Source organism: Zalophus californianus, chromosome 4, assembly GCF_009762305.2.
Source record: "Zalophus californianus isolate mZalCal1 chromosome 4, mZalCal1.pri.v2, whole genome shotgun sequence".
In the NCBI taxonomy this organism is placed as follows: domain Eukaryota; kingdom Metazoa; phylum Chordata; class Mammalia; order Carnivora; family Otariidae; genus Zalophus; species Zalophus californianus.
This window is the reverse complement of record NC_045598.1, coordinates 31,154,874-31,172,901: the sequence shown is the minus strand read 5'-3', so window position 1 is coordinate 31,172,901 and position 18,028 is coordinate 31,154,874. Positions and strand designations below refer to the sequence as shown.

The 18,028-nt window shown below is 40.4% G+C and overlaps 2 protein-coding genes across 4 annotated transcripts in view; both read right to left on the bottom strand.

The window, feature by feature from the left end:
* Positions 1-4,193: 4,193 nt before the first annotated feature.
* Positions 4,194-7,112, bottom strand: TMCO2 (transmembrane and coiled-coil domains 2). The gene is made up of 2 exons (XM_027576656.1): positions 6,792-7,112; positions 4,194-4,584 (listed from the first exon to the last, which is right to left on the bottom strand). Exons 1-2 carry the CDS (start codon positions 7,035-7,037, stop codon positions 4,270-4,272), a joined length of 561 nt encoding a protein of 186 aa, XP_027432457.1. The 5' UTR covers positions 7,038-7,112; the 3' UTR covers positions 4,194-4,269.
* Positions 7,113-12,634: 5,522 nt separating this feature from the next.
* RLF (RLF zinc finger) overlaps positions 12,635-18,028 on the bottom strand; it is an 84,447-nt gene continuing 79,053 nt past the window's right edge. For all 3 annotated transcript variants that reach the window (XM_027613797.1, XM_027613804.1, XM_035727232.1), the window contains one exon: positions 12,635-17,761. In XM_027613797.1, coding sequence (XP_027469598.1) covers positions 13,112-17,761 — 4,650 coding nt within the window. In that variant the 3' untranslated portion in view covers positions 12,635-13,111. The remainder of the gene's footprint in view (positions 17,762-18,028) is intronic.

Genomic DNA, 18,028 nt, shown 5'->3' with positions numbered 1-18,028 from the left:
TACATTTATTGCAGCTATTTAAATTTATGATGAAAACTTTTATTTTTGGAGAGAGAAAGAGCGCGCGTGCACGCACACACACACACACACACACACACGATTGGGTATGAGTGGGGGTTGGGGGAGAAGAGGGAGAGGGAGAGAGAGAATCCCAAGCAGGCTCCACAGCCAGCGGGGCTCCAACTCACAACCCTGAGGTCATGACCTGAGCTGAAATCAAGAGTTGGAGGCTTAACCGACTGAGCCACCCAGGTGCCCCTATGATGAAAACTTTTAGTTATCAACTTAAAAATATGAGGGGATAAACATTTTTTCAAAATTCTCTCTCCTTTGGGCTGTCATTGCCACGTCCTCTTCGGTTTTCTTGTCTTCATCTCTCTGGGTTCATCCAGCTCCATCCTGCTGCAGTTTGTCCAAAAGCCTCACAGAAACTCCTGCCAACCAAACTTTGTGGCGAAGAGCACAGATTTAGAATCAGGCTGGTTGAGTGCCAGTCACAGTTGCACCACATATTAGCAAGTTACTTAACCCCTCTGTGCATCAGTTTCTCATCAGTAAAATGAGAATAATAGTACATACCCCCTCCTATTGTGAGGAACAAATGAGAAAAATCATGTAAAGCTTTTAGCAGTGTATCTGGCCCTATAAAGACTAGCTACTAGCTCCCCGTACTTGGGAGAACCGCATCACAGTGTTGATCTGTCACCATGTGTCTGAAGAGATAAGGGAACAGGAAGCTGGTAAGAGGTTTCTCAAGTGAAGACTGGAATTCACTCATTCATTCGATGAATATTGAATATCTGCTAAGTTGCAGGCATTATTCTGGGTGCCTGGGATATAGCAGTGAACTAGACAGTGAACTTTCTCTCCTGAAGCTTACATTCTTAGTGGCCTGGGGTAGGTGGAGGGGAAGATGGATAATATGCAAATACATAACAGTAAAAGTGGAGGAGGTGATAGATGCTGTCAGAAAAGGCAGGGAAAGGGGATACAGCATGTTGGCATGAGGGCACCTTCTTTATATCAAATAGTCAAAGAAGGTGCAAAATGGAGAAAGGGCTTGAGAGCTACTTTATCCTTCAGTTTAGATGGGGTGGCTCAGTCCGTTGGGCATCCAACTCTTGGTTGCAGCTTGGGGTCATGGTATTGAGCCCCATGTTGGGCTCCAGGCTCAGTGAGGAGTCTGCTTGGGATTCTCTCTCTCCCTCTGCCCTTCCCCCTTCTCTCGCTCTCTCGCTCGCTCTCTCAAATAAATAAATAAAATCTTTAAAAAAAAGGAGTTTAAAATAGTCAAGGAAGACCTCTCAGATTGACATTTGAGCATAAACCTAAAGAAAGTAAGAGAAGAAGCCACATGGGTATCTGGGGAAAGTGTGCGACAGTGAATAGCAAGTGCAAAGGCCCTAAGACCAGACAATGGTTAGCGTATTTGAGGAATAAGAGGGTGGGGAAAGAGGAGAGTAAGAAGGAGGGGGAGGGCAGATCATGTCAACATGCACAGTCCTTTAGTTAAGAACTTGACTTTTACTCCGAGTGAAATGAGAAGCCATTGGAAGGTTTTGAGCAGAGAACTAACATCTCTTTGCTCACTGTGTGGAGAATAAATTGAACAGGGACACAGATGGAAGCAGGGAGTCCAGTTAGGGGCCATTTTGAGAATCCAGGTGAGAAATGATGGGGGCTTAGACTAGGGTGGTATCAGCAGAGGGAAAATAAAGTATGGAAAGTGAATCATTTGTTCACTGCAGAAAGCTAGTGTTTGTAAATAGAGGGGCGGGTGTGTGTGAAGACCGAAATGGGAGCCTCAAAACAGGTTATTGTCAGGGTTTTGCCAAAGGAGACAGCCTGAATTTGGAGGATAAGGATTCTCCTCTCTAGAGCGGTGGACGCTGGTGTAGGATAATTCATCTACCCCATCTAACCTGAAGGATAAAGTAGCTCTCAAGCCCTTTCTCCCTTTTGCCTTGATTCTCTGCTTAGCACGCATCCAAGTTTCCTTAACTGATGCCCTGGATGTAAGTGCTCTGGTCTCAAGAATGACCAACTCCCCACACTGGGAATGAATACTTGGTGTCAATCTCTTGTGATTGTGGTGTGAATCACACACCCTTTCTGGGGAGCTGAGAGCCAGAAACAAGGTGGCTCCCTCAGTTTCTACCACACTGTGTATCCTCATAGAAGCAGCCAGCCTGTTTTATCTTCTACATCTAGCTCATTCTATTCTATCTCCCACAGAGACTGCCATATCTATGTTACTCTCCTGTCTGAAAACCTACAATGATCCATTTCCAACAACATGGTATGACCTTTAAGTGCCTTCATTACCTGACATCAGTCTATTCTTCTAGGCCCTTCTTCCGACACTTCCCTTTGAAATACCCCAGAGATTGGGCGCCTGGGTGGCTCAGTTGGTTAAGCGACTGCCTTCGGCTCAGGTCATGATCCTGGAGTCCCAGGATCGAGTCCCACATTGGGCTCCCTGCTCAGCGGGGAGTCTGCTTCTCCCTCTGACCCTCTTCCCTCTCGTGCTCTCTATCTCTCATTCTCTCTCTCTCAAATAAATAAATAAAATCTTAAAAAAAAAATACCCCAGAGACATAACTAAGATAAGATGACTGGAACTATACAGGAAGACACTGAAATGTAGACAGTGCAAAAAATTGAGATATTGACTTTAATTTTTCCAAATTTCTTTTAATTAAATTTTTAAAAAGTAATCTTTACACCCAACATTGGGCTCGAACTCATAACCCCGAGATCAAGAATCACATGTGCCACCGACTGAACCAGCCAGTTGCCCTGAGAAATTGACTTTAAAAGATTGCATGGCACACCTTCAGCAGCAGAGTTAACAAACTACTCACCTACACTGTCAGATAATGCACATTGTTGGTAACTTCCATCTGTTCTGTTCACCACATCATGAATTAAAGCTGATCTGAGGATGAGATTAGTGTGTCTTACCCTGAAGCCAAAATTCTTCATTGTAGCTTAGGAAGTAGCCAGTGCTTCAGCAACCCTGAAATTCTCCTGCTTTCCAGCCAAGCCTCGCTCTTTTTTATATGGCTCCAAGATAATTTGTGAAGCATGAATACCTTCCATTTCATTGTCTGCCCATGTAACCCTTTATGGGACTACTCAGTGTCACTTCCTTAGCACAGCCTTTGCTGGACCTACCCTGTATTCACTGACCTGTTTTTACACTGAGTACACTATATTATACAGAGGTTGCATTTTAATGCCGCACACTGGACAAAAATTATGGTCAAAATTACCCTCATAATCCCTTAGGAAGATGCCACTAAGGAGATTGTTATATTGTCTCCTGTTGAATAGCACAGCCAGGTTTTTCTTCAGCATGGCAATAAATCACTGTGTCTTTCTTTGCACAAATGAAATATTTCATTTGGGTGTCAGATACAAAGTATTTCAATGGCTGTATAATCACATTTATTGTGGCAAAAATGCACACACTGTAAGGCTTGTGGAATCTGAGACCCACCCACTGAGGGGATGATCTGCTGCCATCCCCCCCACGCCCGTCAGAGTACACACTCATCAAGTGAAATGACAGGTAGGTGCCTCCTTCCCTCCCTGCCAAGCTGGGATTCACAAAGGAGAATTCAGCTAAATTCAAGATGATGTGATCCCACTGTATTATATATAACTCCTTGTTCTGAAATTACCAGCCCAACCAGCCAAAATGGGTGCTCCTGAAACACAAAGGACAGATTCCCAAGGATTATCATAATGCTTAGCCCAGAGTAAGTATCAATAAAAGTTGGATAAAAGTAAAGAGTCCTTTATGTCCACCCCATCCTTGTCCATCTCTGGGTAATTAATGCAGACAGACCTTTAGGCTGAAGGCCAGCACAAGAGCCAGCCTACCTCTATAGGACAGTCCACAGCACTGCCCTCAGCAGCACTTTTTTGCTGTTTTTATTCTATCTAATCCAACCTCTTCAGCATGGAGCTCAAGGCCATATCCCTGACCCACTTTCCCTTCTTTTCCCATGGATTCCAGTTTGGCTTTCCTTTTCTATATGGCTGTTTATGGCCTCCAGCCTACCCAGTGGCATCATCATCTCCGAGACATTTTTGACTACTAGTACACCCCACATTATCCCACACACGTAAGTAGAAGCCGGGCCCTACCGAATAGGGAGCCAGTCCTTGCAGGGTCATTTCGATATAGTTCTCTATCTTTATTGATACACCACCACACACACAAGGGAAAGACAGTGCTTTCCTGGAAAAGATTGGAGTCCATCACATTTCAGACGTGGACGTGAACCCTGATGTGGGCAAGGGGCTCTGGCAGTCAGAGCAGCTGCAGTAAGGCTCTGAGGAGCAATCCCTCTTCGTGGCAGGTTTGTGGGAAATGATCATCCCCTCCAGGTCCTTCACTTTGTTTTCCACTGCCTGAAGTTTTTTCAAAATTCTCTCTTGCAGACCCAAGGACAGAAAGAGATTATTGTCTTGAATTGGGAGATGATTCCCTTCTGGGCTGACCAGCAAAGTCTGAAAAAAATCTGAGCCCTTCTTGTAAAGTTTGTAGAGGGTGATTACAAACAACAATATTTTCTAAAATAAAACAACAGAAGTTGAACGTTACTTGTTTATTCATGGGAATGCCTCGGATTCAAAGCAAAAACCTAGTAGTAACAATAATCCCTCATTCCTATACCAGGCCTTCTGTTCAGCAAAACATCTTCACATCTATTATTTTGTCTTTTGATCTTTATCACAAAATAGAGTGACAGGCAGGTCAGGGATTGTTATTTGCATTTAATTAATAAAGATAATAACACACACCATTTGCTAAAAATTTGCCACACGCAGGGCTCTGTGCTAGGCGGTCGTTTTGCCTACGAATGACCTATTTATGTAGAAAAAGCCCAGAACTGGGTAGCCATTTAAATACCTTCCTGTTTGGACCCTAACATTGTCCGAGGTCATATATTTGGAAATGACAGAGCCAGGACTGAAATCCAGGAATTCTGACTTCCATGTAAGTTCCCTCAGGACACTGTGGTCTGAAATACTCTATTTCCTGGTCATGGGGGAAAACATTTTTTTTTTAATTTTTTATTGTTATGTTAATCACCATATATTACATCATTAGTTTTTTGGTAAAACATTTTTTTTTTTAAAACGACCTAGGACAGATTCCTGTCAGGAGAAAAATTAAAAACCAATCATCTTTTTTCCTTATTATGATAACTGGCACTGTTTATTGAGTATTCATTCATTGTGTGCTGAGCTTTATACACACACAGTATCTCCTTTAACCCTCATGACCACCCTAAGGGAGGGACTGTTGACAAACCCATCTTACAGATAAGGAAAGTGGGGTTTTGGAGGCTGGTTGCTCTCAGTTCACACAGCAAGTGATGGGACCAAGGTTTGTACCCCAGCAGTCCAACTCCAGAGCTCATGCTATTAATCACTTGCTATACTACCTCTTTCTTGGCTGAGGTGTCTGGAGGGCTGCAAATTCATCTAATTGAGCTGAACATTAACCAAACAAGAGCAGAACCCAGAATTACAGATAATAGTTGTTTTGTTTTGTTTTTACCTTATATTCTTTGATTAGCTAATTGAAATGTGGGTGTATACCCACATATCCCTGTTGGGGATTTAGGTTAGCTGGATTATAGTAAATGAGATTTTGGAGAAGATTTGAATTTGAAATCCTAAAAATTAGGTTCAAATCTCAGATTTGCCAGTTTTTACAATCTATGTCAACTTGGTTCAGTGATAACCAAGTTCCCTCACCCACAAGATGGATATGATACTCTCTGCCTTGCCTACCATGCAGGGTTTTGAAAGGTTAAGAGAATGCATGTGACCATGATTCCTTGACAGCAGTGATATATGAAAAGTGAATGCTACAAAATGATCCATGCAGGGTTTTGAAAGGTTAAGAGAATGCATGTGACCATGATTCCTTGACAGTAGTGATATATGAAGTGAATGCTACAAAATGATCCAGTAATAACTTCTCTCAGTGTTTACCAAGTAAACTTTAAGAAAGTCCTTTTAAAAATCCTACCCCCTTAGATTTCCACTGAACCTCAATGCACCTGTTTCCTTGTCCTATGAAAATAACCTCTATCCATTTCATGGAATTGTTGGGATTCTAAAAGCATTTTGACTAATATTGTAAATATAGCTATTATTGCTGGTGATTAAACTATTAAGTTATTATTGGTGATTAGAAGTATGTAAAATCCTAAATGTTTCTTACAATCCCAACCAATTATACTCCTATTCCCAAAAAGAACCCCTGTAAATTTATTGAGCCTGATATTGTTAAAACAAAGAAATAATGAAAATATTGTGATGCCTAAATGAATATACATGCCTTGTGATCGGTTACAGAACAATGTCACAGTAAGAACAGAAAGGCCAAACCCAAGATCCCAATTATATCTGTAATGCCTATTCTTTTAAAAGGTGGCCCTCATGGTGTCTGGCACATAGTAGAAAATCAAAGATGAATATGTGATCATGTAAATTTGGGGTTAGGCTGCCTTCTCAGTTTATGAACTTGTGTGATCTATTTTATTCTAGAACTAGTCGAAGACTACTGTGAGAAAGAGCATTTTATGCTCAAAACCTAATTGGCAAAAGTTTTTAAGGTTAACCTAGTTTCAACCAGTTTCAGAGACTAGGGTTCATCTTTGCTCATCTGCATGGTTTTAAAACTGGGTAGCACAATGCAGGAGAGAGCTAACCAAATTTCAATTTAGAACTATTTAAATTCCTCTGTAACAAAAGAGTATAACCTGAATTGACTGAACACTTCGTTTCCATAAGGCATATACTCCTATTCCCAACAAAAGCAAAAAGGAAATCCCCAGGATAACTTGCACAGTTGGAGCAAGATTATCTAGTAGACCCAAATTTGTTTGCTGAGGTGGACTAGTCTCTCCCAGAAGACTTGCTTGTAGCCAATTCCATATCGAGCTCAGAGAAAGATAATCTACGATGTTGTCCCAGACAGATGAAGATGAAGGAAAAGATGTTGACATTTTAATAAGACAGCAGCTCCAGGAACTACATGTATAGAAGCTTCAGGAACCTAGATATGAGTTAGGGAGAGTGGCCTGGAGCCCAGGTGTTCTAGAGCCACTGTGAACTGTGCATTGTGATGTCACCGTTCTAAAGGTCAGCTTGCTTCCCACTCACCCAGTGAATTTTCTCAATCAAAACCAACAAGACATGGCCTGGATTTTCAGTTCAGTCATATTGCTTTCCTTGATCTTTGGCAAGTTCTAGCTGTAGCACAGCACTGTCCAATAGAACTTTCTGCAATGATGGAAATATTCTCTATCTGCTCTGTCCAATATGGTAGCCACTAGTCACTTGGAATGTGAATAGTGTGGCCAAGGAATTGAATTTTACATTTAATTTTAATTACATTTAAGTAGCCAATGTGGCTAGTGGTTACCTTCTTGGAGAGTGTATAGAACATTTCCAATGTTGGAACAGCATGGAAGGGACAGGATGGAAGGGACAGCAATTATTGTCACATGGCAAATGAGAAAACAGATTAAGTGGAGATTTGAGGAGAGAATTTAAAGAAAGCTTTCCTAAAGAATGAATAGTTTACTTGGTAAATATGGAGGGAGGTTATTACTGGATTATTTTGTAGCATTCCCTTTTTTTACACATCACTATTGTTTAGAAATTGTGATCTTTGAGAAGACTAAACATATTTGAGCCTCACTTTGCTCATCTCGTTACAGATGGGGATTCCACATCCTTTGCAAGGTTTATATCAGAAACAGACGGTATAATTTTCTAAACACTTTGTGAACTGTAGTGTGCTGTATAATAACTTATATGGCATGTTATCAAATCAATTATTTACTGACTAGTACCTATATACATTCAGCAAGGAGGTATGAAAATACAGTATCTATGGTCTGTACCCAAAAAACTTGGAAGAGTTCACTCACGTGTATATTCTAAACTGAGATCAACTGTGAAGACAGCAAGAATCCAAAAGAGGGTTTGCACCAATAGGAGGGGAGAGGCAAAAAGAGGAGAAAAGGTTATGACAATTTTTAGAAAAATACTGTCTGATGCTATTCCAATTTGTTCATTCTGGTTGAAAGAACAGTAACAGGGAGGCTTGGAATAGGAGGAACGGTTGTTTTGTTCTTGTAGGAAGTGGTATGACAAGTTGCTTGGGGTGTCAGAGACATCCAGAAAAAGGGAGTCTAGAGTGCTATTGGAAATGCAGTACTTATGTCAGGGTGAAATGGCCTACTGATATATGAGTGACTGCTATTGATGTTAAACCCACAGTCTGCTAGTGAGTGACAACAGTCAGAATCCTTTCTAGCAAGGAATAAAGATGACTCAGATAAGACTCTGGACTTGGCTATTATAGGTTAAACATAGGTCAGGAACCATTAAAGAATGGTAACCAGAAACTTTTTGGAGAAAGATGGGGCTGTGACAACTAAATCATTACTTGAGACTCTCAATACTAGATCTCCTTGTTACATGGCACCTTACACTTTACTTTCAAAGCACTTAACCCAGTTATAGTTATTTGTGCAATTTTTGGTTTAACATCTGTCTTCCCTGACTGTTGTAAACTTAAGGAAGAGAGGGACCATGTCCCTTTAATTGGCTACTGTATCCCTAGGGCTTGGCACATAGCGGGCATTAAATATTAGGTGAATGCAAAGTCCCCTGGAAGAATTCTAAATATCTTTATGGCCTAAACTCTTCATCCATCAAGTGCCTATTACCCTATTTGTGTACTTGTTTGGATAGAATCTTTACAGAGTAGCTGTTAAGAGCATAGGCCTTTGGGAGTACAATGGATCTGGGTTAAAATTTTTGACTTTCCTACTAACTTTGTTACCTTGAGCAAATTTACTTAACCTGAGCCCTAATATCTTCATTAGTGAAGTGGGAGTAATTCCTACCTTGTAGGCCTGTAACGAGAATTTGGTAATTTGTATAAAAGAACAAGCTACCCGTATAGATAAGTGCAACTATTATTTGTAGTGACATCCATGACCAAATACAAGGTATTGTCAATCTCAATTATGTAAGGTGCCTTAAAAGAATCTAGTCCAAAAAGCCCATTTATAGTTTGACTCCCTTCTTAGATACCTGAAAACCTCCAATGAAGAATTATCACTATGCAAGGCATCTCAGCCCACTTTTAGACAGAGTCATCTATCCATCTATCCAGACAGCCAGCCAGCAGTCACTTCCACCCAGTAGTCTTCCACATCAGACTGTATTAAGACTCTGGCATACATACTCTTAACTTATGACTCCTGCAATGCCTACTTTCATGGCTTCAGAAGGTTCTTCATTGCCTTTCAGACAAAATCCAAAATCTAGAAGCTGGTTACATGGCACTAAACTACCTGGTTGCTGTTTACCTACGCAGCCTTCTCTCCTTTCCCTTTCCCATTTTGACTCTCAGCACTAGCTATACCAGACTTGTCAATGTCATGAATACACCACAAAGCCTTTGCACACAATAGGATTATCCTCTCTAATTCCTACTGGTTCTTCAGGTTTCAGTTCAAACATTGCTTCCTCAAGGAAGCTTTTCCTGGACTTTTTTGAGGTCCCATCACCGCCATAGTTTCTTTAGTAGCACTTCATTTGTAGTGTTTTGTTTATTGTCTATCTTTACTAGACTCTAACCTCCACAATGCAGGAAAACCTACTGTGTCATGTTCAACACCTGGGAGCTAGCAGATGGTATGCGCTTAGTGAATATTTGGCTATCTTTCCTGTGCTTCCAGTCTTCTTTATTTTCCAGGCTAAACCTGTCAAATACAGGTTGACAGGCTTTTAAATCTCCTATCCTGGTTTCCTTTCTCAAAGTGGTTCAGACCTCCAAATGCAGTCTGTCACAGAATCTATTCCTGCAGGTATAGACCAAGCAGGTTAGATTAGAGTGGGGCACTCCTTCCAGACTCAGCTCTAGCTAGGAGGAGGCTTTGCCCCCGAGTTAGGAATATAAAGCCAGGCAGCATCACAGTCTATTGTGGGGGTGGGAAGTGGGGAGAAGGGACTGAGCAACTTTTCTGATTTTTACAAGTTTCTCTCAGAAAGAAAAATGGACTCACAGAAACAGTATGAACCAGTTTTCCTTTCTTTCCTCAAATGAGAAAATGTCAATAATAGATGTGTGATTGGAATTGGATCTGCATGACCTGGTTTTTACTTATACTTCAAACTTTATTTCCCATTATTCACTTCCACAAACAATATACTCAATTACATAACTATCGTTTTTTGGTACTTATTTAAATGTCACTTGCAACTTTCCAATGTTCTTCCTTCACATTAAGTTCCCTTCTCTGATATCAGAAGAAATTGGGAGACTAGGCTCCACGTATTCCCAGTTCTGTTTTTTTTAAAACCTGAGCGGTTGCTTTATTTTTTTTCTCAAAGATTTTTTTAAATTAATTTATTTGACAGAGAGAGACACAGCGAGAGTAGGAACACAAGCAGGGGGAGTGGGAGAGGGAGAAGCAGGCTTCCCGCAGAGCAGGGAGCCCGATGTGGGACTCGATCCCAGGACCCCGGGATCATGACCTGAGCCAAAGGCAGACGCTTAACGACTGAGCCACCCAGGTGCCTGTTTTTTGTTTTTAATACTTATTTGACAGAGGGAGACACAGCAAGGGGGAACACAAGCAGGGGGAGGTGGGAGAGGGAGGAGGAGGCTCCCCGCTGAGCAGGGAGCCCGATGCGGGGCTCGATCCCAGGACTCTGGGACCATGATCTGAACTGAAGGCAGACGCTTAACGACTGAGCCACCCAGGCGCCCCCTATTCCCAGCTTTTATCAGCAAGACAGAACACTTTACCCTTAAGTTTTTATCTGTCAAATGAGGGTAAGAGCACTTACTTCATTAAGTTATGAAAATTCAATAATTTTATGTAAAGTGCTTTTAAAAAAGTGTAATTATCCTGAATTCTCACGGTACTTTCCACTTTGTTCGTCATTCCTTCAGATTTTTCTGTGCCTATGAATCATCTAGAGATTTTACTAAAATGCAGATTTGGGGCGAGGAGGTCTGGAGTGGGGCCTGGCCCGACATTCATTTCTAACAAGCTCCGAGGTGATGCCCATGCTGCTGGTCCACTGCCAAACTTTGATTAATAATGTTTAAGCTACCCCAGCCCTCACATGAAAGCTCCACATCGGCAGATGCCTTGATAAATTTACTTTGGTATTTTTATCTCCCAAAGCATCTGAAATGGTCTCTAAATATGGGTGCACTTAAATATTTGGTTAATGACCAATTCCATCCTCCAGTGACTATGTTCTTGGCAATGCAGGTCAGAAGTAGGCAACCTGGGACAAAGAAGAGAGGATAGATTTGAGATGGAACCTCTAGGAATGCTAATCAAAAACTTTCTTCTCCATCATTCCCCACCCTCTCTCTTTCACAGGTGTTCATGAACATGGGGAAACCCTGAAACAAGAGAATTCTGGGCAAAATAATAGAATGAAAGTGTCTGGCACACCCAACTTATACCCACCATTTAGGGGGCATTCTTGAATTTAAAAAGGCAGGGGTGTGCTTTAGACTTACAGTAAGGAGGTGGCAGAATGAAATTGCTTAAGAGCCAAAGAAACAAGGTTTAAGAGTCAGAGAAAAGATCTTAAAATTCTAACCATAGGCATAAGAAAGGAATGTTAGGAGTGTCTGAATCACTTCATTGCTAGCTAATGAAAGTGACTTGAGAACCTCACAAGGAACAGAAAATAAAGCTGCTGTATTTGTAAGAACACATTGCTTTCCTTATCAACAGACATACATGGCTCACAGTCCACTGAGGCTCAACACATCCAAAGTCCAAGCTCATCTTGGCTTTCCATTCTCTTCCCCCAAATTCATTTCTTCCCTTTGTATTCCCTCCCCAGTTGGATGCATCACTACTGAATCTTTTTTTCCTCAAAGTATTTTTTTCACCCTCCAAAGCCTAACAACCTTCTCTTTAAATTTTTCAATTTCATGTCCTCTTCCTAGTGCTGCAACCATCAGTACTCATCACATTTGCCTCAGATACTTCAACAGTCTTAGTATCTGTTTCCATTCTCAGCTCCTCAAATCACTCAAGTGATCTACAAATTGTTAATTTAACATTATTACAATTAACATCATGTTATTTTGTTAAAATCCTTCAAAGGCTCTCAGCTGCCTGTGGACTCAAGTCCAAACTCCTTAGCATTCATGGCTGGGTTCCTGCCCATCTCTCTCTACAATAATCTCATCCAACTCAGTGCTCCCTTTTCATTGCAGCCTACCAAATTATTTGTAGTTCTCTGGAAACATGACTGCATCCATCTATGCTCTTCATGTCCTGCTTGGTATTCTCTTTCTATCCAGGTAAATCCTGGACATCCTCTTTTGGGAGCTACCTTGACTCTAAGAGCTAATTACTCAATTTCAGAATTTTCTTTGCACAAAAATTTTAAGACAATAGTCATTCAGAAAGAAGCTTCAACTATGGTTTGGTTAATAAGAAAGAAAAACTACTGGGGCAAAATATAAGTGCACATTCCAGAAAATACAAGTGCAGTTTCAGTTTATGTATGGCATGAAAACTCATTATGAGTGAACAAGAAATGGGTGAAAAATTGTAATTTATTGAAACTCAACTCAAAAAATATAAGATGCTGTAGTGTACAATATATTACACAAAGCACCCTCAGGTGCACATTCAAGTCAAGTAAGAACTCCATACCCCTTTCCCTAGCCCTCCCACCCTGGGATCTTAGTATTTGTTCCATATACAATCATGCACACTTAATTTGAAAAAGGAAGCCCCAATATATTTTTGATGTATTAATTAGCACCAAACAAGAGTACAGTTCCATTTTTTTTAATAAACAAACAAACAAAAAAAAACCCCAATCAATAAACCAACTGGAGAGCTAATGGACTCAGCCAATACTGCTGACATAGATATTATACATTCATGTAAATACACAGCCTATTCTACCCTAAACAACGGTGTGGCTGGTTCTCAGCCTTTGTTCAAGTTGGCAATTGTCCCCATGTTGCAGTGTTGGAGCCAGTCTGTTTCTAAAACAAAATTGCTATTTAGGAACTTCCTACACAAAGCTCATCTGTCTTTTTTGTTGGAAACAAGTCTAAAATTGGTGTGGAAAACTTAGATCTTTCAAGGACAACCACTGGCCGAAGATAATGAAGCTGTTTTAAGGCAAGCTCTCCACAGTCTGTTAATGCTTTGTCCAATACAACCCTCAGGTTTTCCAAGGAAGGAACTGTTGCTGTCTCAGCTACTATCAAAGGTGGGATTGCAGTCAGGTTCTCATGAATTGCAGAGTCACTGGAAGAATGAGGTATGTCAACTTCAGGGTCATTGTCATTCACCATATTATTTGCCATAACACTCCCTGTTAAGTCATTACTGGGTTGTGAAGAATTACTTAAAGTTAAGTGCTCCGAAGGCTCCCAATCATCAAAATCATCTTCTTTCTCTTCACTTTCCTGAATAAATTTCAGAAATGAAGATTCAAATCCCATAGGTTTATAAGTCTTCAAGTCAAATGACCTGGACTGTGGATGCTTCCTAAAATTCTCTTTTGGGACATGGGTTGAATTTTTTACAGTGTTTTCTTGCCCTGAACTTTGCTGCCCAGTTTCGGAGTCTTTAATCCTTGGTAAAGGCAGCTGGAAACTTGTGAAGTAAGTCCCACTTTCAATCCCACTAGGATTAGGTATGGAATTCTCTATTTTACAAGGAGGAGGCTGAACTATATTACATTGTTCCAAAGAAGTGGTTTCTGAACTATGATTACATTTCAAAGTTCCTCTGTAGAGCAGATTATCTGCATCAAACACTGGTTTGCTCTCTGTACATCCTTTCTGACCTCCCTCCCTTTCCCCTGGATGAAGGGAATCCGTGTTCTGGGCAGTCACGCTACTGTCACCTGGGGAATGGCTGTGCTTTGTGTGCTCTGATTCACAGCTATTTTCTTCTTTCTTTATACAGGGCTCTGCTTCAGAAGGGGGTTCCTCCTTAATTTTGGTACCATACTTAACACAGACGACAAGATTTTCCATCTGTTGCTCTAAATAGGCACTACTCATCTGATGGGTGCGTTTATAATGCCTCACTATGCTGCTCTCCAACTTCACCACAGACAAGCACCCTTGAACCATGCAGGGGTATTGTGTGTGCTCAGACTGCTCCACACACATATGAAGGGCTTCGGCTCTTGTTTTAAAACTAATTGGAGCCTTCTTTTCTTTGATTAAACTACATTTTTTAGCCTTAGCATTAAATGATCTCCTGGTAGTCTGATGTTCATGCCCTTGAGCGAGTGCCGTCGGACACACCTTCTCACTTCTTAGTAACCTTTCATTTGCCACTTTTTGGCTTCTGAACAGATCATCGTAATAGTCCTTATGTCGGTAATATACATGTTGAGAATAATTGCTCCGATGGGTGAAAATCTGGCCACAGCCATTAAGATCACAATGAATTTCATAATCTGAATGTATTTCTCCTTCAATATTATGCTGTTCCATCAAGTGGTGCTTCAACTTGCTGAATGTGTAAAAAACAGCAGGGCACTGAGGCTGGTTACAGGAAAACCTTGCTGCAGATTCAGCTTCAGAAAGCACTTTAGGCTCTTCAATATGGTCTAGGTTATGAGAGTCACTACAGTGCTTAGCAAGAGCTTTGGAACACAGGAAACGTTTGTTACATTCCTTATATTTGCAAGCAAATATCTTTTTACATTTGACAAGTTCCCTTTTGGTTCTTGCTTTGTCTTTCTCTAAACATAATTGTTCTTTGTTGTACTGATGTACAGTTCTGTAATGACGAATTAAGCCTTTTAGATTGGTGAATGAGGAGTTACAAGTTTTATGGATACAATGGAATGGTTTGTGATATTTATTCAAAATATAGCAGAGATTTCCTTTGGCAACAGTTCTCCTGCTACCTCGTCCCTCTCGTCCTTCACGTTCTTCTCTATGGCTACCTATTGGTGATGAAATATCAGAGGTTTTACTTTCTGTTTCTTCACAAGATGACTCCAAATCTGTTTCTGAACTGCATTCATCCTTTTTAGAGTGACAATGTGGCTTCTCAGAGTTACTGTTGGGATCACCGCCAAGTTCTGCAGAGCAATCACCTTTCAATCTGTCTACTGAGCATGGGCCTTCATGATCACACTTTTCATTATCTAACAGTTTGTGAGTTACTCTGTCACTGCCAATTTGATGTTTATTTTTATAATGAATCCTAAGGTGTGTTTTTCTTGTAAATGACCTTTGGCAAATATGACACTGGAATGGGGAATACCGATGTTGAAACATGGTTAACTGAAGGACTTTTTCTTTTGAATAATTATGTTTTTTAAGATAATGCATTAACAAAGCCTCTCTGGTCACAAATTCATATTTGCATCCTTGAAGCTCACAGAAAAAAGGCTTAGCTGCCAACTGTGCAAGGTACTGACTTGGCATATTCTCATCTTGATTCTGAAAATTAAGGTCTGAGATAGTAGGTGAAACCGACTGAAGAGACTTAGCACCACTGGATGGGTACCCCTGCAATGACCCTGAGAAAGATCCGTGTGTTATTGAGTTTTTCAAGCTTAAATGTTTCAAGCGTAACAGAAGTTCCAACATGGTATCCTCTGTACATGGCCTTTTAGAAGCACAAATGGAAGCTTCTGAGGAATAACCTTGATATTCTCGTTTGCACTTAGTATGAATATTGTGATCTAGACCTTCATCTGGAGAGTCACTGTTTGTATCTGAGCTGGGTTTAGGTTCTGCATCAAACTTTTCAGTTGTTTGATTATGTTCATTACCCAAACAGGGAAAGAGATCTTTTGTCTTTATCTTTTTGGGTTTGAAATGGTATGGATGAACCTTACGTAGATGTTTTTGCATCCCTCTTGCATTTTTGTACGTGGAACCACAGCCATCAAAACCACAGGTAAACTTAGTCCCATCAAAACAAACTGCCACATTGGAACATTTTTCTTTTAAACTGGAGGGCACGAAGACTTTCTCATGAGATAATAATATATCCTGCATGGTTTCAGAGTGATCCAGTGTATCAATTAACTCTTCATTCATGGAAGCTGAAGAGCTATGACTTAACTGATCACTAGAATTACTGTCACTGTTTTCTTTCAGATTTTCTGCAGTTTCTATTTGAGAACTAGCTGATCCTGCACAGAAAAGAAGATCCTCAGGTAAATGTGATTTATCAGTTTGGTCAAGTAGATGGGGCTGATCAATACAATCTTGCTTTTCACCTGGTGCAGCCTCCTCAAGTTTCACCGATTTCTTCACATCTCCATTCGCACTTTCAACATTATGCACTGAGAGGTGATCCTGGTATTCAATTTTGGAATAATAGAACTTTTTACAGCCAACAAAGTTGCAGGTGTAAGACGCATCCCTAAAGTGTTGTGCTTCATGGTGGTAAAGCTGTCCCAAGTCACTGAAAACAATATTACAGCCATTTAATTCACATTTATAACGCAGATCATCATGTTTTTGCTTATGGTTAAGTAGTTCATTCACTGATCCAAACCTTGCATAACAATCTATAGATACACACATATAAGGTTGAGGACCACAATGCACTTGTTCATGCTCCCGCAGGTGAAAAGCAGACATGAAATGTCGTCGACAATAAGTACACTTCTCTCTTCTGTTTTTCATATCCAAGTAGTGCTTGGCATTTTCATCATTATTTTGGTGTTCAGCTTTAAGATGCACACTTAAGTATTTAAATTGCTTAAATACACGGGAACAGTCTGTGCCAGGACATGGGTACAAATCTCTGTCTTGCAGGTGGCAATCTTCTAATTTGCTGAATGTGACATATTCATGAGACTCTCCTTTGGCTTGTTCATCCAATGACTGGTTTTGCTCCAGGGTTGCAGAGGGGCTCTTGGGACAAATTCCCTTTTGAGAGCCTTTCAACAGTAATTTCTTTCTAGAGCGGTCCCTTCTGCTTGGTGGCATTTTAACATGTTCCATCACATGAGGAACAAATATTTCTTTTCTCTTGAATTTTTTAATACAAACTGGACAGGTATAAATTCCATCTTCCATATGCATCTTAGAATGATGAAGAATCCTGGCCTCTATACATTCCCGCTTACATAACAAACAGAAAAATTTATACTGAAGCCACCTCTGGTATCGTTCAGAAGAACCAATGGGTTTTTTGTCTCTTTTCTCCTTATGCTGATCTGTCAAATCTCTTCTTCTGTATTGTTTATCTTCTTTACCTTCCTCATAGTCACTGAGAAATGACTCTAAAACATCTGTGTCATTAATAGACATTTCATAGCCACTTAAATCATCATCAGAATCAGAGGCTTCTTGTCCTAGCAGTTGGTGGCAGTGTCGCTTTAAAGTTTTCCAGTCCCAAAATTCAGGATCAAAAGGCCAGTGGGCCTTTAAAGCTAGTAAGAGCTCACATCGGAGAGAATTTGGAACTGGTGCATTTTCTTCATCGAATTTTTGATCTGGTTGCAAATACAGTTCTTCCAACATATTAAATCCATCCAAACTGGGTTCAATTAAGAATTCTGTAAGCTGACAGGCTCGTCTGACTTCTAAATCTTCTGGTAAAAGACAAGCAATTGTTTTACAAACTGATGCCTTCATTTCTTCATCCTCACTTGATCTGAGTTGAAGAGCTCTGACACATAGTAAAATTGACACCCCAAGACCAGCATCTTGTGCCTATAAGAAAAACGGGGGGAGGGGTTATTATTCTTTTTCATTATGGAAATAATACATAACTTTCACTGGTAAGACATACACTTCTCAAAATGTTTAGAGTTCTTAAATTTATCTTTAATCTTTCTTCCTGCAAGTTACATTTAGATCCTTCTTGTCTCAACATGCAAAGGACTGGATTAGATGTTACAACCATGAACAATAACCAATGTACATTTACAGAATGTCCAACTTCAAAAGGCACTGGCATACTAAAGCAATCTCTAACCC

Coding starts and splice junctions, on each gene's coding strand:
- TMCO2 (XM_027576656.1), bottom strand. CDS start 7,037: ATGTCAACATCTTTTCCTTCATCTTCATCTGTCTGGGACAACATCGTA. Junction 4,585..6,791: donor GAAGTGTTCAGTCAATTCAG/GTTATACTCTTT, acceptor GTTTTATTTTAG/AAAATATTGTTGTTTGTAAT.